The 23,648-nt window shown below is 34.4% G+C and overlaps 1 protein-coding gene across 1 annotated transcript in view; it reads left to right on the top strand.

Annotated features, from left to right (window-relative positions):
- PCDH15 (protocadherin related 15) overlaps positions 1–23,648 on the top strand; it is a 1,060,244-nt gene that overhangs the window by 502,753 nt on the left and 533,843 nt on the right. The window contains exon 5 of the mRNA XM_059881970.1: positions 6,498–6,653. Within this exon, the coding sequence (XP_059737953.1) occupies positions 6,498–6,653 (156 nt within the window). The remainder of the gene's footprint in view (positions 1–6,497; positions 6,654–23,648) is intronic.

Consider the following 23,648-nt stretch of genomic DNA (forward strand, 5'->3'; position numbering starts at 1 on the left):
ATTCCATGGACTGTATAGTCTATGGGGTCACAAATAGTCAAACATGACTGAAAAACTTTCACTTTTTCACTTTCAACATAATCTAATTTTTTTTCATGCCTTCCCTGATACTCTTTTTGAGCTTATGCTTTGAAATGACCTTTATCTATTACCATCAGTTGGATGTTATCTACTACCAAGACATGTCTCAAAATGCTACCCTCTACATAAAAGTATTTCCTAATAGTAACACTGATATGTAATTTCTTATTGTAAACTCCAGAGCCTTTAAACTCTCTCTCTCTTTTTCTTTTTTTTGACCACACCATATGGCTCTCAGGATTTTAGTTCCCCAACCAGGGATTGAACTTGGACCACAGCAGTAAAAGCACTGAGCCCTAACCACTGGACTGACACGGAACTCCTTCAAAATTCTTTTTTAACTTACATTATTGCTTGCTTGCTAAGTTGCTTCAGTCGTGTCCGACTCTGTGCGACCCCATAGACGGCAGCCAAACAGCCTTCTCTGTCCCTGGGATTCTCCAGGCAATAGTTATCTATATTTATCTCATATCAGTTTTATAGAATTTGCTTAATGTACAAGGACTATGTCATATTAATCTTAACGCATGTTGAACTTTGCATAAATAAGTACAATTAAATAAATGTAATGTCCTTAATAGTTGATTGTGAAAAACCTACAAGTTTCTATATATTACATATATCTAATAACATTTTCAAATAGGTACTTTTTATTTTAGGCAACTTCTTTAAATATGCCATTAATTGTGAAAGTTTAATTTGTAAAGCACACTTTTAACTCTGGCCAGCCATTTATGTTAAGTTTTGCTTCATCATTTAAAAAACATTTCTATAGCACATTACATCTTTTTTCTTTTCACTATCTTCCAGTTTAATTTTTGAAGTAAATATTTTTTAAAAAATTTTGTAAAAAGTAGTATGTATGTGGGAAGAAAAATCATGGTAACATCCTTTCATTACAATGAGGAGTAAATAACTTTTGCCTTTGCTTTATGAAAAATAAAATCTATTCTTATTCAAGTTGGCTAAATACTTATTTTCCATTTAAATTATTAAATAATCCAAATATTGTTGTTTCTAGAAAAATCTCATTTCTCCTTAGACTAAATATGTATGCTATAATCAACACTGTTCACATCAATACATTATTTATAAATGCTTCACTTTGCATTTTGCAACTAATTGATTGTACAACAATTTTTTTCAAATTAAAAAATTTCTTATTCAAAAATTCTTCCTTTACATTTTACTCTCAACCTTACTTTGCAAAGATCATTTTCATCAACTGTTGGTACATATCATTCCTGAACTTTGTGTATGTCAAAATATATTCACACATGTATATATATGGCTGGCGTGCACCTTCTCAGACTTCCTCTGCGGCTTGCCACATGGACACAGGACCCGGGACCTACTGGCAATGACAGCAAGCAGGCAGGAGGAATATTTGAGCCACTGCCATCTTCTTACCAGTTGTGCCAGCTCATCCTGAAGCCATCCAGAATGAACATTTTGAGGAGAAACAATGATGGATGAAACCCATTTCCATGGTAGCTGGCAGACACACTATGGGCTTTGAGCTCTTGTCTTCCCCACCCCTGCTCTGGTGAGACTTGGGGTCTGGCCTTCCAGATTCATCAACCAGTGCAACCCACAAAAGAGGGAAGTCTGAGATGGGTTTACCTGTCGTGACCCTAGTGAACTCTACTGATTCCCATGCCTAGCTAGCTTCAGTTTGTGCATCTCTCATTGTATTTGCCATTTCGCAGGACTGAACTTCTCGCCTGTATTCAGTTTGCCTTTGTAGGACTGAAGACATTTTGGAAAGATTAGCATGACCTTGACAATTAATCTCCCTCTTTCCAAGACCTTCTGCCCAGAAGCAGCAGTCCAGTCCTTCTCTTGCCAGTCCCTGCTGCACCCCTAAAGTGGACAGACCCCTGGGCCTGAGGCACGGCCCACCTTGTGACTCTGTATCATTTCTGCCTGGAGACTTGTGCTGCCAAGTTCCACTTGACAGATCTCCTTGTGTGTCATTGTTGGCAGAATCAAATCTCTGTTCTCCATACTCCTCCTGGCCACTGTAATTTGAGTTGTTGACTCTCACTACAGAATTAATCCTTCATTAGGTCATTTGTTCTAGCCTAGCCCGTGCTTACTTCCTGTCCCCAGTGTTCCCTTGAAATCCGCACACCAGCTGAGCCATGACATATCCTACCTTCAGTCACCTCTATTGCAGGAAGTGGAGTTTGTCTAGACATCCTGGGTTGAGCAGGATATCCTCCAGTAACTACTGTTTAGGTCAAATTCAGGTGAGGTTAAACCAGAGTAAAATATCACCAGCTGGTTTCAGAGAGGAAGGGGCTGCCAGATGTCTCTTGTGAAGACTGCGCATTTATGATTATGTAAAAAACAAACAAACAAACAAAAAAACATATATCCATAACATATGGATATACAAGTATACATTTAAAGTGGACCTGGGTTCGATCCCTGGATCCGAAAGATCCCCTGGAGAAGGCAATGACTATCCACTCCAGTATTCTGGCCTGGAGAATTCCATGAACTATGTAATCCATGGGTTCACAAAGAGTTGGACATGACTGAGTGCCTTTCACTTTCACACCATACTAAACGATTGTCTTTAAATTTGGAAAATGATTTGTATGTCTAGGGAAATATGATGGTAATCACTCTAAATAATTACCATCAAATTTATATACAACATTATTTTTTTATGATTTGTTTCATGAATTAAGCAAATTAAGAGAATCAGAGAAGATAGAATTGCCATGACTTATTTTTGCCACCAGTTATTAAAAATAAACCAGAATTTTCCTAACATTCCTAAGTTTGTTGGAACCCCTTGACTCTCACTAATAGCCTTGGTGGAACTGTACTTGGTATTTTTATGACCATCTTATATAGAAGAATAGAATCTATTCCAATGTGAGATCACAATGAGTGTTATATATTAGCCACCAGGAATTCTTGCCTTCATCATGATCCATTATGGTTGGAATTTATTGCAAGCCAAGATCTATCTATGCTACTAACATTTGCATAGGGAACTAAAGTTGTTAGTGACAAGAGTTCCAGGTGACCTGATTATATCTAATTTACGGGCACTTAGCAGGACTAAATGGGGACTCAGCACACTACATTTGATTCTCTACTTGCAAAGATTATGACCTTTCTGGTATGGAATGGTTTTATAGGTCTCTTTTGCAATGTTAAAAGATAAATAACTTTAGAACATAAATTGTCACCTGATTGTCTTCAAGAGGTGTGTCAGAAGGGCTAATAGTCACCTGATTGTCTTCAAGAGGTGTGTCAGAGGGGCTAATAGTCACCTGATTGTCTTCAAGAGGTGTGTCAGAGGGGCTAATTGTCCCCTGATTGTCTTCAAGAGGTGTGTCAGAGGGGCTGTTATTTACTTTACAATTGAGTTAGGATTTTTCTTAAAAAGTCTATGAAGATAAATACTGTAAAATCATAATCCACTGTAAAAATGGAGATCATCTAATCTAAATTCTTTCCAGAAAATTTCTCAGATCTAGTCTTTTAAGTTATGTTTTAGCCTCAAATGTGCTGATTTTCAGTGATGTGGCTTTACTTTTTGGATAGTTCATTCTTTTCTGTCCCACTTTGGATTATTAGAAAATCTCTGCTTACATTGAAAACATATGCTTTGTAATACTTTTAATTTATTAATCTTATTTCTGCCCACTGAGACTACAATGAATAAACTAATTGATCTTTTCATAACAACCATTCAGATGTATGATTAATCTTGTGATTTTTAATTTAGACATTTTGAGTTTTATCACACATTCTCAGTGTAACTAGACTTCACATCCTATTTGTCCTTGAATTGGTGCTTATTGTAATCCACCTATTTCTTCATCTATTATTAATGCATATGAAGTAATTTGTATTATTATTCAACATTGTATTATTTAGTGTTGGCATGTAAACTCTTCTTTTACTCATCCAAATTTTATAATTATATTTTCATATTAATGTTTGTAGCCATTTATTATTATATTTGGGCAATTAAGTTTTGTTTCTAATACAAATAAGGTGATTTTAATTAATTATTATAAACATTTATGGTTTTGAAACTTATTATTGACTCATTAAAATGATTTTGAACCTTGTTTTGTATCATTAAATGTGCTATGCATCTTTCTGGGCTTGTGGTATTCATGGTATTCACAGATTTTTATACACATGACTTTAATACCTTTGTATATGTTAGTTATTTAAAGTGAATTGGAAGGATTTCCCTGGTGGTCAGAGGTTAAGCTCTGCACTTCCAGTGCAGGGGGCATGTATTCCATCTCCAGTTGGGAAATTCATATCTCATATGATGTGTGGTACAGCCAAAAAAAAATTTTTTTAAGTGAATTAGAGAAGACATTAGATTAGAACTCAAAGCTGTGTGGCACTTTATTAGAGACCTTCCTCCATATAATGATGCTTCTAGTTACTCTTTCTAGATGCAATTATTCAACCAGGTATAATACAATTCAACTGCCTTTCTCTTTATTGGCCATAAATATACCTTGATATTAAACAACGTTTTTTTTCAGGTTAGGCATGTTTCTACAATGTTCTTCTCATTAGAAATGTGACATTCTTAATTCTGGTAATTATTGTCCTATATCTTTCTGTGCATGCATGCTAAGTTGATTCAGTCCCGCTCTTTGCGATCCCATGGACTGTAGCCCACCAGGCTCCTCTCTCCATTGTTCTCTTGGTAAACATACTGGAATGGGTTGCCATGCCCTTTTCCAGGGGATCTTCCCGACCCAGGGTCGAACTCGCCTCTCTAAGTCTCCTGCATTGGCAGATGTTCTTTACCACTAGTGCTGCCTAGGAAGCCTGCTATATCTTTAAATTGGTTTTAATCCAAATATTTAACATTTTGTTTTATAATTCAGGATGATCTGTTTGTATTTTGTAGATTCTTTTTTTTTTACACTTTTGGAAATTTAGCTTTTTATAAGTAAAAGCTAGTTTGCATTTTAAGTGTTACTATGTTCCTAGCACTGGATAAGTTCGTATAATACTTACTGATAATTATTATGATAAGTCTGTCATATCAGCATTTATTGTTATATTCATTTTTAGAGATGAACAGACTGAGCACAGAGAGACTTTGCATCTAGATCATATAATTCATACGTTATGGGACCACGGCTACAAGCCAAGTGGTACAGCTCCGACAGTACTCAGCCACGTGTTCTAGGCACAGGGCTAGTTACTGTGTAGAGAGATCAAGTCATGACCAAACTAGCATCCCCAGCTTTATGAAACTTCCAGTGCAGTAAAGAGAAAAACACTACAACAAATATATAAAATGTATAATATGCCATGCGGTGCATGAAAAAAGCAGTAAAAACAGTAAATAGAGGGGAAGTTGAGAGGAAAGAGCAGATTGGAGGCATGGCATTCTAAACAAGGTGGTCAGAATAGATCACACTAATAAAATTACATGCAAAGATAATTTTATAAACTCTGAAAAGATTTTAAAAATGACAAAGAAATATTTTGTGTCATTACTTTGCATATCTAGAGTCAGAGATGCAGGTGTGTATCATACTCCTGCAAGCCCTTTGTCAGCACCTGAGTAATAAGTGCCTCCTTGATGAAAATTCTCCCTTTGTAGAACTGTATCATAAAATAATTAGACAAATTAGCACCTATTTATGTATAAAATGTTTATTGAAATATTGCTTAAAATGACAAAAACTAACAACAGTAAACATATCATTATAAGTTTTTACTTAGACCAAGTGAGCTATAGCTTTATAATGGAATACAAACTATAGATTCATAGTAGTATACATCAAACTGCTATAGTAAATCTATATTTGCAAGCATGAACATGGGATGATAATCTCGTGTGTGTGTGTGTGTGTATAAGACAAATTACTTTTGCAGAGAAGAAAAGATTAAAAATAAAGTTTAACTGTATAGATTTAATAAATTTGGGTTGTGAATGGATTCTCTTATTTTGGTTATCTATATATTGGTTTATATCAGATATGAACATTTAATATTTTAGAAAAATATACATAAATGCAAATTTTATAATCTCTCTACCCTATGTATATTATTACATTACTTTTATAAATTAGAAGCTTATGTCATTGCTTCTTTGACTTTTTTAAAAGCCAAAATTTGTGGCATCCCAGCAAATCTCAGCCATCACTTTTGTGATTGTGTTCATTGCTAGTCCTCTAATTGTGAACAGAATGCTACCTGAGATTCTATTTTTTTTAATTGAACAATGAAGTAATCATGATTGTCTTCTCATCCATAAAATCATATAAAATGGGATCAATTTTTATAGATTACTATAATTTAAAAGTAAATAAGTATAGAATATTTATTAAATAGTACTTTGACAATAATGAGAGACTTCAATTTCAATTGTTTTTTTAAAAGATGCAATTTCTGTGTTGCAGCCTCCAATGAACATACACTCTCTCGTGGTGCAAGTTCAGTGCATCAACAAAAAAGTGGGCACTGTTATCTACCATGAAGTTCGAATTGTGGTGAGAGACAGAAATGACAACTCACCCACATTCAAGCATGAAAGCTACTATGCCACAGTAAATGAGGTCAGTTTCTTTCCACCTTTCTCTGTTTCCTTTTTATCAATATGTGTAACTGACTGCATATTATAAGTATTTTGAAATCATCCCTCTGTAATAATAAAATAATAAACTGTTTAGAAATACCGAGAAAACATTTCAAAAAGAGTGCTTTAGAAGAATAAGATCTGAGTGACTTCTAATATGGTTTTAGGAATTCACTTTGCCCTAGAAAAAAAGAATTATTTATAATAATGACCAAAATATTGATATTTGTATCATCTTGGACAATTTAATGTCTGAATCTATATACATACATGGTTGCTAAGGTTTATCAGCAGCTATTCTTATTGTCAGACATGACTGAGCGACTTCACTTTCACTTTTCACTTTCATGCATTGGAGAAGGAAATGGCAACCCACTCTGGTGTTCTTGCCTGGAGAATCCCAGGGAAGGGGAGGCTGGTGGGCTGCCATCTATGGGGTCGCACAGAGTCGGACACAACTGAAGTGACTTAGCAGCAGCAGCAGCGTTCTTATTGTAAAATGAGACAGACTAATTTTTTTCTTTTGTAGCTCTGAGGTGGTAGCTGTAATTAAGTACTAGAAGAAAATACATATTTAAGATTTTATTAATTTAAAGTTATTTCCTCAATTTTGAAATCAAGTTTTGGCACATTAAAAATAATTAAATATAATTAAAAACTAAATTTATTATAAAAATGCTCATCAAATTATCTAAAAAATATTTTAAAAGTAGTATTACTGATTTTATTGTGCTGTGCTAAGTCATATCAGTTGTGTCTGACTTTTTGCGACCCTATATACTGTTGCCCACCAGCCTCTTATGTCCATGGGATTCTCCAGGCAAGAATACTGGAATGGGTTGCTGTGCCCTTCTCCAGGTATCTTCCCAACTCTGGGATCAGATCCACATCTCTTATGTCTCTTGCATTGGCAAGCAGCTTCTTTACCACTAGAACATGCTTTTTTTGTTGTTTGTTGTTTACTTTTGTTTTCCTTTTGAGCTAAAATCCATAAGCCAAGAATCCTTTTAATCTTAATGGTGACTATTATATTAATTTTGGGGCATTCCATTAAATTATAAAATGTTTCTAAAGTATCTCTAATATCTATTATGTGTAATTTAGACACAAAAAATGAACCACATTTTTAATAGCCTCTACTTTAGCAAATCATATTCCTTCTATGATGTCTATTTTTTAATCTTAAAAATACATATCTACTTTATAAGAGGAAATCAGTACACTTTGAGTATTAAAACAGCATTGTGCCTATAACTTCTACATTATTTTTGAAATTATTTAAAATGTGTCTTATTTACTTCAACATTCTTCTGTTCATTACAATTTAAAGAAATTATATTTCTCATAATCTGAGAATTTCTAGATTTTTTTAAATTTTATTTTATTTTTAAACTTTACATAATTGTATTAGTTTTGTCAAATATCAAAATGAATCCGACACAGGTATACATGTGTTCCCCATCCTGAACCCTCCTCCCTCCTCCCTCCCCATACCATCCCTCTGGGTCGTCCCAGTGCACCAGCCCCAAGCATCCAGTATCCTGCATCGAACCTGGACTGGCATCTCGTTTCATACATGATATTTGACATGTTTCAATGCCATTCTCCTAAATCTTCCCACCCTCTCCCTCTCCCGTAGAGTCCATAAGACTGTTCTATACATCAGTGTCTCTTTTGCTGTCTCATACACAGGATTATTGTTACCATGTTTCTAAATTCCATATATATGCGTTATTATACTGTATTGGTGTTTTTTTTTTATTGCATTAAAAAAATAAGCTTTTTAAAATTTAACAGGGAAAGCCACTTGTCAGTCAATGTTCAACCTTTTTGAGCTACCTTTTACTTAACAGATTTCTGCTAAAACAGACAAATGCTAATTAATGTAATTAATCATGTTATATAATAATTATTTAGCATTTTATTTTAGCATCTAAACTATACTTTCTGAATGAGTTTTTACTTTGTTCGAGTGCTAGTTTTATTTGAATATAAACTGAAAGATAAATTATCTTAGGCAACAGGCCTAATTTTAAAATCCAGTCTTGTACCGTGTTTAACTGTTCTTGGATACATGTCTTTATTTTCTAAAACATACAAAGTTCAATTTGCATTCAAAGTATTCTATGTAATTTGACTACTTCTACCCCCACTCCAATTTTTTTCAGCACTTTGCTAAAAACTAATTTTTCCAATACTATTTTAATTGTGTCATTCTTCTATTCAAAAATTACATAATTTCTCATTATTATCAAGATAAAGATCATCTGTCTCCACCAGCTGACTTTCAAAGCCTTCTATTATCTGATCTTTTGTCAATGTATTCTTAAGTTCAGTTTCTCTCTGATAATACACATTCTGTTCAGATTAACTTCCTCATATCTTACAAATATACTCATTTCTTTGGCTTTACTCACACTGTTCAATTTACTTAGAAGGGAATCCTCCATACATTGCAAGTCTCCAAGTTTTATTCATTTTTTAAAGTTTAACTCATGACCCATTTCCATTTCCTGTTTCTATACTCATCCTGAGCTATACACAGTCATTGATCTTCAGTTTCTCCAAACTCTAAACTCCTATATCATCTGGTTAAATGCAATTAGAATGATACAATTTGTAGAAACATTAAACATTTTATCTTAAATATTATTTTGGAGAGGTAAGATTTCAATACAAAACTGCCTAATTATGTTTTTCTCTCAATGTGGTTCCCAAAACCAATTGAGACAATCCTATCACACTGATACTATGGTCAGATTTTCTATGCTTTTTGTGGAACATGTGGAATTGGTATTTTCCTTCATTGATTTTGTTTGTACTCTCTCATATCAATTTTCTTGTAAAGAATACAAAGTTTATTTAAACACCAAAGCATAATTATAAGAAAAAATGAAATTTAGCTATTTTTCTCATCCTATTTTTGAATAATTTTTAGTTTAATTATCTTGAATGAGTTTATCAATGTTTCTTTATCTATATATTTATCTCTCCATCAGGGCAAATATATTGCAATTTTATATATACACATATATATTTATATGTATGTGTGTATATGGGTGCATATATATATACTGCAACTACAGTGCTACCTCTAAAATAAAATTAAATAAAATGTATTTTACTCTGTGAAAGACTGCAAGATATTTTCCATGCTGTTTCTTCTTTCAGTACAAAACATACAATTAAGGTAGTTATGACTAGAATGATCTAAATGTTTTCCTAAAAATAAAAATAAAGCCATTTGAGGTTTAAGAGACTATTGGTGCCAAAATATTTTACGCTTCATTACAGTCCAAATGACAGTTATAAAGTCATCATCACAGATTTATAAAAGTGTCTTTAAGTCCGATTAGTCACTCTCCTTATTCACTGTGAGGAAATTGAGACCTGGAACAGCACATGAATTGCCTACAAAAGTTTAAAATTCTATTTTTGTGAGACAGAAGATATTGAAAGTTTTTTTTTTTTTTCTCTCTCTGGGTCATTGGAAGCTCTCAATTAATTTTGGACAATTGTATCATTAAGTAATTAGTCTGGCTGGTTTGAAGAACAAGTTGTACAGTCTAATTGTTGCTGATCATTCTTAAGTAATTTCTGGAAGATAAATATTTTCTGGCAGTGATGTCTTTGATAACACATGCATCCCATTTCAAAACGTTCCTTTTGACATAATAGAAAGTAAACAAGGACAAATCAAGGCAAACATGTTTTCTTATGCTTGTGGAGAATTAATCTCAGGGTAAAGGAAAGGTTATATTTGTCCTGGTCTTTAATGATCTGTTTACAGAAAGGGCAATATTTTTAGTCAATATTAATTTGTTCTTTTTATCACCTTGACTATCACCCTAAATGTACTTTGCATCTGTGACCTGCTGTGATTTATTGCAGATAATTTGTTGGCACTTTCTGGAAGAATGTTTTCTTGCATTTTTCTTGACAGGTAGATGGTATACAGTTAAAAAAGAAAGAAAGAGAAAGGAAAGGAGAAAGGAAGAAAGGACACATGCATTATGTAGCACTCTAGTATTTACTGTTGAAAAAATCTGCATATAAGTGGACCCATACCATTCAAACCCATGTTGTTCATGGATCAACTGTATATATAAAGCTTCTGAACTGTATTTCTTCAAGTGTCTAGGAACTCAGAGAAATACAGTTCAGATATAATCAAAAGGTTGGACTCAAGGAATTTGCCAGTGTTCAACTTTTTTTGACCTAGAAAAATGGCAATTCATATTCTATAAATAAAAAACTGTTTTAAGTAAAAATTCATGCTGCTGTATTATTGCAGTGTTTATATTGTGGTCTTATACTAGTCAAGAATGAACACTTCATGTCTATTACCAGTACTATTGTTTCTTGATGGTGTTTTGATTTATTTAATGAACTGTTTCTATCAGTTTTTGCTTAAATTAGTAGTCCAGTACTCTTTCCAGTACTCTTGCCTGGAAAATCCCATGGACAGAGGAGCCTGGTAAGCTGCAGTCCATGGGCTCACGAAGAGTTGGACATGACTGAGCGACTTCAGTTTCACTTTTCACTTCATGCATTGGAGAAGGAAATGGCAACCCACTCCAGTGTTCTTGCCTGGAGAATCCCAGGGGCGGGAAAGCCTCGTGGGCTGATGTCTATGGGGTCACACAGAGTCGGACACGACTGAAGTGACTTAGCAGCAGCAGCAGATTTCTGGATTGTCACTAAATTAACTATAAGGAGTTCTGCACAACAAGCTTAAATTAAGAAAGGACAGAATGGAAGGACATGAAACTGAAGAACACACTTCAGGTCAGATCCTGGAAGGCACCATCATGCCTATTCAGTTCTGCGATGACAAAGAAAAAAACATGATGTGGATAGCTAATTTGTAAGATTATTGACCATGAGTTAGCAAAAATAAAATTTTCCTCCCAACAAGATATTTAAATATATATTATTATGTGTAATTAAAAGATAACACATAAAATGTATAAGGAAACTGCACATCTTCTCTCTTTTCTTACTCAACATTCTTCAATATGTTTCTGTAATATTGCTTTTGGATTCTTGTCATCCTATATACAGAGGCAGTACTACATGGCTGTTTGACGAGGTTATGGAAGGAAAACTATACCTAACAACTGCAGAATTAATTCTTTCCAGTCACATGAAGCATTTGCAAGAATTTACCAAATGTTAAGGTATAAAGGAATGTCAACATATTCCAAATGACTGAAATTACACTGAGTATGTTTTCTAATCACAATGTAATTCAGCTTGCAATCAATAAAAACACAGAATTAAATTAGAAACTTCACACTTATTCTGAAAATGACATATAAAACTCTCATTATTCCTAACTAGTATTATTGCATATGTAGAAATGCAACAGTATTTACATGTAGATTATTATAATTAATAAATGAGCTTAGCAAATTTGAAGACAAAGTCAATATTAATTTTTTAAATAAAACTGTAACAAACAAGAAGCAAATTGTAACGTCATTCCCTGATCATAGCACCTTCAATATGGAGGTTTCAATTATATCAGTTTACTCTAAATTAAATTAAACTTTTAATTGAAAGGAAGTACAATTCCACATCTTGGTAAAGATACAGAGTAAATACAACTTCTATACATTGTTGGTAGAGGAGTAAATTGGAACAATTACTTTGGAGATTTGCTTGTAGTTTCTACAAAAGATAAAGAAAAAGAGATCTTATGACCCAACAATTCTGCTCTTGTGGTATGTATGTTCACCAAGTAACATGTACAAGAATATTCACTGACAGTATTTCCATAATAGTTAAAACTGAGACAACTCAAGTGTCCAACTATGTTAGAGCCGGCTTACCACTTTTAATTGCATTTATCTTGAAAAAATAAAAATTTCTCTGTGTTTCAGTTTCCTCATGTGAAAACTAGAAATGAAAATATTAGGACACCTACCTCATGGGGTTTAATCAACATTGTAATAAATCTTAAAGTAGAAAAGAAAAAAAAAGCCCGCGGATTTTAGTATACAGATGTTACTTGTCTGTTGTTGTTTAGTCACTAAGTCATGTCTGACACTTTGTTTCGCTGTGGACTATAGCCCAATGCTGGACTGGGTTGCCATTTCCTTCTCCAGGGTGTTACGTGTGTATTTTGTAAATAATTTTAAAATACAATCTTAAATGAGTCATCTTTATATCTTTTATTTAAACCTGATATTATATTTATGTGCATTTATGTGTGTGTATAATATCAGGCTTAAATAAGTGATATAAAGATTTAAAGTGTGCATATTTATGTGTGGTGGTGGTGGTTTAGTCTCTAAGCTATGTCTGACTCTTTGTAACCCCACGGACTGTAGCCTGCCAGGCTCCTCTGTCCATGGGACTTTCCAGGTAAGAATACTAGAATGGGTTGCCATTTCCTTCTCCAGGGGATCTTCTTGATCAGGATCAAATCTGCATCTCCTTCACTGTGGGGTGGATTCTATACTGACTGAGTCACCAGAACACTCATATGTGTGTGTGTGTATGCGTGTGTGTGTGTGTTTTGAGTTAAATTTGAGAAGAAGCTTATACATGATAAAGTGTTTTAAGGAAGGAGTAAAAGTTTTCCAGATTATTGTGACAAATTATATAGGCTGACAAAATAGTGATGACAGAAAAAGAAGCCCAGATTTAAAAAAAAAAAAAAAAAAACTTGGTAAATATAAGCTATGTGAATTACAGTACTTTTTACATAACCCTAGGGGGAAGTTATTGAAGACTGAAATTGAAGAAAGTAGGGAAAACCACTAGACCATTCAGGTCATATGATTATACAGTGGAAGTGAGAAATGCATTTAAGGGACTAGATCTGATAGAGTGCCTGATGAACTATGGCCTGAGGTTCGTGACATTGTACAGGAGACAGGGATCAAGACCATCCCCATGAAAAAGAAATGCAAAAAAGCAAAATGGCTGTCTGAGGAGGCCTTACAAATAGCTGTGAAAAGAAGAGAAGCGAAAAGCAAAGGAGAAAAGGAAAGATATAAGCATCTGAGTGCATAGTTCCATAGAATAGCAAGAAGAGATAAGAAAGCCTTCCTCAGAGATCGATGCTAAGAAATAGAGGAAAACAACAGAATGGGAAAGACTAGAGATCTCTTCAAGAAAATTAGAGAGACCAAGGGAACATTTCATGCAAAGATGGGCTCCATAAAGGACAGAAATGATATGGACCTAACAGAAGCAGAAGATATTAAGAAGAGGTGGCAGGAATACACAGAAGAACTGTACAAAAAAGATCTTCACAACCAAGATATTCACAATGGTGTGATCACTGACCTAGAGCCAGACATCCTGGAATGTGAAGTCAAGTGGGCCTTAAAAGCATCACTACGAACAAAGCTAGTGGAGGTGATGGAATTCCAGTTGAGCTATTTCAAATCCTGAAAGATGATGCTGTGAAAGTGCTTCACTCAATATGCCAGGAAATTTGGAAAATTCAGCAGTGGCCACAGGACTGGAAAAGGTCAATTTTCATTCCAATCCCAAAGAAAGGCAATGCCAAAGAATGCTCAAACTACTGCACAATTGCACTCATCTCACATGCTAGTAAAGGAATGCTCAAAATTCTCCAAGCCAGTCTTCAGCAATACATGAACCGTGAACTTCCAGATGTTCAAGCTGGTTTTAGAAAAGGCAGAGGAACCAGAGATCAAATTGCCAACATCTGCTGGATCATCGAAAAAGCAAGAGAGTGCCAGAACAACATCTATTTCTGCTTTATTGACTATGCCAAAGCCTTTGACTGTGTGGATCACAATAAACTGTGGAAAATTCTGAAAGAGATGGGAATACCAGACCACCTGACCTGCCTCTTGAGAAACCTGTATGGAGGTCAGAAAGCAACAGTTAGAACTGGACATGGAACAACAGACTGGTTCCAAATAGGAAAAGGAGTACATCAAGGCTGTATATTGTCACCCTGCTTTAACTTCTATGCAGAGTACATCATGAGAAACACTGGGCTAGAAGAATAACAAGCTGGAACCAAGATTGCCTGGAGAAATATCTATAACCTCAGATATGCAGATGACACCACCCTTATGGCAGAAAGTGAAGAGGAACTAAAAGGCCTCTTGATGAAAGTGAAAGAGGAGAGTGAAAAAGTTGGCTTAAAGCTCAACATTCAGAAAACTAAGATCATGGCATCTGGCCCCATCACTTCATGGGAAATAGATGGGGAAACAGTAGAAACAGTGGCAGACTTTATTTTTGGGGGCTCCAAAATCACTGCAGATGGTGACTGCTGCCATGAAATTAAAAGACGCTTACTCCTTTGTACGGAAAGTTATGACCAACCTAGATAGCATATTGAAAAGCAGAGACATTACTTTGCCAACAAAGGTCCGTCTAGTCAAGGCTATGGTTTTTCTAGTGGTCATGTATGGATGTGAGAGTTGGACTGTGAAGAAAGATGAGCACTGAAGAATTGATGCTTTTGAACTGTGGTGATGGAGAAGACTCTTTGAGGGTCCCTTGGACTGCAAGGAGACCCAACCAATCCATTCTGAAGATCAGCCTTGGGATTTCTTTGGAAGGAATGATGCTAAAGCTGAAACTCCAGTACTTTGGCCACCTCACGCGAAGCGTTGACTCATTTGAAAAGACTCTGATGCTGGGAGGGATTAGGGACAGGAGGAGAAGGGGACGACAGAGGATGAGATGGCTGGATGGCATCACTGACTCACTGGACGTGAGTCTGCGTGAACTCCGGGAGTTGGTGATGGTCAGGGAGGCCTGGCATGCTGAAATTCATGGGGTCGCAAAGAGTCAGACACGACTGAGCTACTGAACTGAACTGAACTGAACTGAGGGGGAAGTTATGTATTTATGTGAATTATAGTCCTTTTTTTCATAACTCTGGGGAGAAATTATGTTTTAATTTGTATATGACTGTTACACCACTTAACATTTACCTTAGTTTTCGTGTGCCAGCAAAGCTAAAATTATATTAAATAATATTAATATGACTCCTCTTTAACCAAATGTCTTTATTTTCCTCAATAAGGTTTTTGTACATGCACAGAGTTATGAAGTTCAAATATAAAGGGTCCTAAGAGAATCACAGTCAATTTAATAAATTGTGTTTGGTCAAGCTCTCTAAGTTCTTAAGAACAGGAAACTTTAAAGGATACTTCATAAATCTAAATTTAAAATGCCATTTATAATTTAGGAAAGTAAAGGTTAGCAGTGGAAATAATCTTGTTTTTCAGGAACAATCAAGTTGTTTCATAACTATTGACATTACAATTATATCACAAAGTATGTCCTGGTTAACAGTTTAAATATCTATAAGTTTTAAGTTTTGAGTAATTTTAGTATTTATTTTTGTTCTTTGAATTTTAGCTATTACTCATTCGTAAGTAACTTGACACATTAAAATTTGTTCAAATCTAAAATTTGTTCACAGGTTTCTGCATAGACCTTTTTGCTAATTTAGTGGCATCATATCTCCTGATGTTGACTGGAATTAGGTCAGACTACAATGATAATGATAGATTCATTCTAACAATTATCATTTATGAGTGCTAAGTTTTCCATGAAACATCTTATTTAAAACTTACTTAAACCTACACACAAACTCAAATTATGTGCGTATTTTTTTTTCATTTTGCACAATAAAATGAGAAAATACTGGGACAGAGAAGCATTTATTAATTTGCCTAAGATTTCACAGCTAATAAGTAGCAGATCTAAGTAAGAAATAGAGGCAGCTTCATTCCAAAACTTAGTGTTTGATCACTATATTGTACAAATGCATCAGGCAAAAGAATGATAATGTTCAGAGACATAAAGAATAAGGGATATATACAACCCTAATCTGAATAGTATTATTACTAATTTATTATCTATTTTTATTTTTGGCTGCACTGTATCATCACCGCTGTGCACAGGCTTTGTCTAGTTGCCACAAGCTAGGGCTATTCTCTAGCCGTGGTGTGTAGACTTCTCATTGAAGTTGCTTCTCTTCTTTCAGAGCATGGATTCCAGGGCACGCAGGTTCATAGTTGTAACACAGGGGCTAGTTGACCTGCAGTACGTGGAATCTTCCCAGATGAGGATTGAACCTGTGCCCCCCACACTGTCAGGCAGATTATTAAATACTGGGCCATCAGGGAAGTCCTAGGTAGAGTTCTAAGAGAAAGGCACAAAGCCTTTGGATTCACTATAACCGAGGTTCTGTTATAGTGTGACCACTTCCTCTCTGCACAATCACAGAAAATTGATTAATTTCTAATACACTTAGTTTCCTCAATGGAAAAACATAGTATTAATTTCATTTATTGATTCACTTATTGAAGATGAAAGGATACAGAGATGTAAAGTGAAACCAATGGTTCTAGGTATGTTCTAGGCCCTCACTGAACGGTCAGAATGGCAACGGCACTGAACTTTCTAATTACATCCAGCAATCTCTGCTTTTGTCCATTCATGCTTCCCACAATTTAATTCTCAAGGTAAAGTACACTTGAATATTTTCATTATGCAATGTTTTTTAGTTGGAATTTTTTTTAATTTTATTTTTGTTTTTGCGATCTGTTTGGGATAATAATTATACATCTCATATTCATTCTAACTATATTGCTAGTACTCGATATTTTTTAAACTAAGGAAAAATAGTATAGCAGAAAAATAAAAAATTATGAATAGGACTGAATCCCATGAAACACTGAGACTAACAAATATAGTTCTAAACTTCATTCTGTTCACTGATGGGCACTTTCCTGAAGGTATATTTTTTCAGCTTCACATCACCAAAGATTTTCTCTTATATTTTCTCCAAACTTTGTGATATTAATAATGTTGAAAACCCCTTTAATGCACCATGATGGGCACTGTAAAATATCACACTTGTGACATAGTAACTATAGAATATGGAGAAGGCAATGACACCCCACTCCAGTACTCTTGCCTGGAAAATCCCATGGACGCAGGAGCCTGGTAGGCTGCAGTCCATGGGGTCGCTAAGAGTTGGACATGACTGAGCGACTTCACTTTCACTTTTCACTTTCATGCATTGGAGAAGGAAATGGCAACCCACTCCAGTGTTCTTGCCTGGAGAATCCCAGGGACGGGGGAGCCTGGTGGGCTGCCGTCCCTGGGGCCGCATAGAGTCGGACACGACACGACTGAAGTGACTTAGCAGCAGCATCTATAGAATATAAGATGGATTATAGGATGGCAATGTGGTATCAGATTTGAACTGTCAAAAGAGGAATATATATATAGCTTTTATAGAACACTTACACATTCATGATGAGTTATAAAAACTAATGTAGTGATGAGCACATGCCAACTACTTCTAGATTAGTAGACATATCATGTGAAGAGTATTTCATGGTAGCTGGTAGAAATTTTACTTTAAATGCTGTTATATCTCTTGCTAACACAGCATGATTGTGCCTTTCAACAATACCCATTAGGTTAATGAACTCACTAATTTTTTTTGAAAATAGACTCTGAAATGATTTTTTCCCTTAAGGTTTTTGTGTTGGTTAAAAACATTTTAGTGATCAAACCCATCAGCAGGAACTAAAAGCTGAACTTCAGCCAAATTAAATCGTAGGAAAGAGTGGGAACCTCTCTCTGTCTTTTGTTCTTTCTCTGTCTTTTTCTATCTTTTTCTCACTCTTTTTCTATCTTATATTTTGGTTAACAGTTGGTTCAAATGTATGTTAAATGTTTATAAGAACTAAATGTAATATAAAGTTTTATCTTTAAAATATTTGTATAATAAATGATATGTTTAAGTCTTGGACTTAGTTATAATGAAAATGATTATGGAAATGGTTTGTTTATGTTCATATTTTCTATCATTTATGTAAACAACATAAAAATATTTAGACCTAAGTAACATTTTAATAGAAATAATGAAGTTCCATATAAACCCACATCCATTTTCCTCTATTCTTAATGTGTTTCATTGGTATGGTACATATTTTAACAACTCATGAACCAACAGTGAAACATTACTGTTAATTCAAATCCATATTTTATCTGCTGCTGCTAAGTCACTTCAGTCGTATCCGACTCTGTGCGACTCCACGGACGGCAGCCCACCAGGCTCCCCTGTCCCTGGGATTCTCCAGGCAAGAACACTGGAGTGGGTTGCCATTTCCTCCTCCAATGCATGAAAGTGAAAAGTGAAAGTGAAGTCGCTCAGTCGTGTCCGACTCTTAGCGACCCCATGGACTGCAGCCCACCAGGCTCCTCCATCCATGGGATTTTCCAGGCAAGAGTACTGGAGTGGGTGCCATTATTTTATCTAGGTTTCCTTAATTTTACCTAATGTGTTTTTTCTTGTCCAAGGACCCCATCTATGATACCATATTACTTTCAATCATCATGAATCTTTAGTTTCATCTACACTATGTCTGTTGATTACTGTCTTTGTTTTTAATACCTTGACAGTCTTGAAGAGTACTGGCCAGATAATCTCTCTTCTAATAGATAAATAAACAAATAAATAGAGATGTGCATATACATGCATACACACATAGATGTATATACACATAAATATAAATGGCATACAGTATATTGCTTATGTGTATATGTACCATATAGTTATACATATAATATATCACATATAGATTTCTTTTCTATATCAATGAAGAGCAAGTTGTACATATAAAACCTCTTAAGCACATAACATTTTACTGTGCATTTCTGAAAAACAAAGACATTCTTCTATATAATATAACCATCAAAATCAGGAAATTACATTCATGCAGTATTAATCTATAATCTTCAGACCATAAATTTTGCTGTTTTTTCTCCCAGTAAATTCCTTTATAGTCCAAAGATTCAACCTAAGATCACACATTACATTTACTTGCTGTGTCTTTGTAGTCTCAATCTTAGTTCCTTGATATTTCCTTAACTTTAATGACCTTAATAATTTCCAGCAGTGTGACAGTTTATAGAAAATTTTTAAATTTAGAATTAGCTGGTATTTCCTCATGATCATAGATACTGTTCAGGAAAACCACAAAAGTGATATTCAGAGCACATAACAAAAGAGACTTAATATCAATGTATCCCATTACTGGTAATGGTAGCTTTTATCACTTTGGTAAGAAGGTTTTTCTTCTATATTTATTCTTTTTTTGTACTTAATAGTTAACAAGTAATTAAAAGCTTAAAAGTTTTAAATATCCTGCTGCTGCTAAGTCGCTTCAGTCGTTTCCAACTCTGTGCGACCCCATAGATGGCAGCCCACCTGGCTCCCCCATTCCTGGGATTCTCCAGGCAAGAACACTGGAGTGGGTTGCCATTTCCTTCTCCAATGCATGAAAGTGAAAAGTTAAAGTGAAGCTGCTCAGTCGTGTACGACTCTTCCCGACCCCATGAATATCCTATTCCTTATGAAACTTGGACTCAGCATTTTTATTAGTGATTTATAAAACACTGATTTGTTAAAAAAAAAAAAAACATTGATGAAAATACAAATTTCAATGATTGGATATAGTTTCTTCCTTCTTCTCTTTGCCCCTTGAGCATGTACTGACGTGCTTTTTTAAGACATTACAGAACACACTGCTGCTGCTGCTGCTAAGTCGCTTCAGTCGTGTCCGACTCTGTGAGACCCCATAGACGGCAGCCCACCAGGCTCCCCTGTCCCTGGGATTCTCCAGGCAAGAACACTGGAGTGGGTTGCCATTTCCTTCTCCAATGCATGAGTAATACACATTTGATTGCTAATGAAAATGTTAGCATGCTGAAATGGGGAATTTAGGAATTTATTAAATAATTTGCTTGCTTGCTGAGAACAAATTTTCTAAAATGCAGGCATGAACTAAATTGATTTTTTTGTCTTTATGTAAAATATCTCAAAATTATTTTTCCTTTGGGCTAAACATAAACTATATTTGATGGAATGCATCATCCAAATTGTATCATTTCAGTTTAATGTATATCTTGGCTCTGTAATGTGCCAAATTATATTTACTTCCTCTTTCATTGGGCTTCCCTCATAGCTCATTTGGTAAAGAATCCACCTGCAATGCAGGATACCCTGGTTCGATTCCTGGGTCCAGAAAATCCACTGGAGAAGGGATAGGCTACCCACCCCAGTATTCTTGGGCTTCCCTTGTGGGTTAGCTGGTAAAGAATCCACCTGCAATGTGAGAGACCTGGGTTGGATCCCTGGGTTGAGAAGATTCCCTGGAGAAGGGAAAGGCTACCCACTCCAGCACTCTGGCCTGGAAGGTCGTAAAGGGACAGACACGACTGAATGACTTTTACTTTCCTCTTTCATTTCCTTTTTTTCTCAAAAGTTTCTTAATAACAAATTATGAAATTTCTGAAACAATGTATTTCACAAGGCTTGAGAATTAACTCTTTGAAGCTAAGAAATCTGTGTTTTAGTCTTTATATACCAGCTATTAGAAATACGATAGGAGATAGAAGCTCTCTTAGCCTATTATTGACTGTAAAGTAAATATAGGACAAAATAATAATGTTACAAAGTTGTGTTGAGGATTATAAGAGATAATGCTTTTAAAATACATAGGACAGGTTCTGGGCATCTTTTCATGCAGGTCAACTCTGCCCTGAATATATGCTTTTTTAGAAATAGTTGTAATTCTATAACTTTTTTAAATGAAGGAGATCTTAAAAAATAAAATGTAAAATAAATTAGTAAACAAGTAGTAATTAATGAGACATTCTTGCCTGGGAAATTCCATGGACACAGGAGCCTGACGAGCTACAGTCCATGGAGTCCTAAAAGAGTCGAACATGACTGAATGACAACACGTTGAGAATTTTTTCTCACAATGGTGAAATATCTGAATCCATCCAATTTTAGTTTTTGCTTTCCTGATTAAATTTTTGAGCTCTGCGCTATTCTTTCACATTTCACTGTGACTATATCATCTCTTTCCATTTAATATATGCATTTTTGAACATCTGTTTTTCTCAGAATCATTTTGGTAGATCTAAAGGCACAGATGGTCTCCACGATGAAGCATAACAAGAGAGATTCCATATATAGTTAAGAATATTTTCTGCACATTTTATATGTATTCTTTACAGTTTCTTATGTATTTTTTTTTTAACCAGGGAAGGTTTATTTTGACACGTAAATAATTTCAAACACAGAAATATAAAAATTATACAAGCTTTTTCTCTAAACCATTTGTGGTGTTACTGAAAAGAAATCCTTCTTATCCCCAAATATCAATACTTTAATGTATATTTCTGAAAGATAAGAATATTCGCCACATAACAATACAGTCATCAAAAATCAGAAAATGAACACTGATACATTACTACTTCTAATCCATAGTCACCATTCCAGTTCCATCAATTATCCAGATAATGTCTTACTTATAAACATTTATTAAATTCATATTCTATAAAGACATTGTCCTTGCCCTCAGGGAGTTGAGTATATTAGTAGTTTACAATCTTTTTTTTGTTTGGTTTATAACATTATATATTACATGTGTATGATATTTTGATTTTTGTAATTACTACAGGGTGCTCACCATCTAAAGTTTAGTTTCCATCCATCACCATAACATTGACCTCCTTTACTAATTTTTCTCTCTCTATCCCCTTTTTCCTTTATTTATCATGACTCTATTATATCTATGTGTTTGTTTTTGTTTGGTTTGGTCATTTATTTTTAATTTTTAAAAAATTTCCAGTATAATAAGGTGAATTTTTTTATACAGGTAAAAGTCTTTTTTTTTTTTTTTTTAAGAAATATGGTCTGTGGTGGGACTTCCCTGGTGGTCCAGTGATTAAGAGTCTGTGGTCCCAATGCAGGGCACTCGGGTTCAATCCTTGGACAGGGAATTAGATACCACATGTTGCAGCTAAGTGTTAACAAAGATTGAAGATCCTAAGTGCCATAACTAAGACCAAGCATAGCCAAATATACGAATTATTTTAAAAAAGAAAGAAAGAAAAAGACTATGATCCATGGTATTGAAAACTTGATGTATTTACTCAAGGAATAAAAATCACTACTTATACAGCCATTTCCTTTCACAGAGTTTCTTTGGATAGAGAGTACTAACATTTAATCTACAACACACAAAAGCTCCTGAAAAATGAAATAAGACTAAGCCCTCGTTCCTTTTTCTTGTCTATTTTCCTCCTCCAAGGAATTAAGTATATTTTGGGAAACAAGAGATAGGTAAGAGAGAAAAAAAGATGATATTAAGGGAAAGAAAAGAAGCACATAAAAATACATTTTCTTATTTAAGCATATAAATGGAAATCAATCTTCCACCTGTTTTAAAATATTCAAGTATGCTACTATTAAACAACTTTCAATAAGCTCTTTCATATATACATATGTATATATGTACATATATATAGTCTCTCTCTATATATCTGTCAATACATATGCACATATATATATTCGTTTAAGCTTAATTCATTTTCAGTGAGATTGCTCTTCAGTTTTTAGCAAAAATTACTAGGCTACTCCTTACTTTCTATAATAATAATCCTTTCTCTTGTTTTGAAAATACTCTTCTACATGAATTTGTTTTTAATAATATATCAAGAGGAAATTATTTTCAATATTAACTATCTAGCTCATGATAAAGAACGGAGTAAAGATTTTATGCACAGGTGCAAAAGCTATGCTATGTTAAAGGGAACTTGAAGAACATATGGAATTCCTCTTTTATATTTTTCTTTTTGATTTCAATAAATCGCAGCGAGATAACATCTGCTGAATGTGAATTCAAGAATGTGTATCATTTGATAACATTCCTAAAAGTTTTAAGATAAACCTCAAATAAACATTTAATTTGAATGAATGTTTTAGCAAAACAAATGTTACATCAATGAGTTAATATAAAACCAATGTAATGGTCATGGAAACAGTATTTTGGCACATAATAAGCTTCAATAAATAATCACAGATTTGGAGATAATGTAATGTTATCATAGTGAGAAAAAGCTGAAGTTCTCACTAATGTCCACCTCCTTA

Source organism: Bos taurus, chromosome 26, assembly GCF_002263795.3.
Source record: "Bos taurus isolate L1 Dominette 01449 registration number 42190680 breed Hereford chromosome 26, ARS-UCD2.0, whole genome shotgun sequence".
Taxonomy (NCBI): Eukaryota; Metazoa; Chordata; class Mammalia; order Artiodactyla; family Bovidae; genus Bos; species Bos taurus.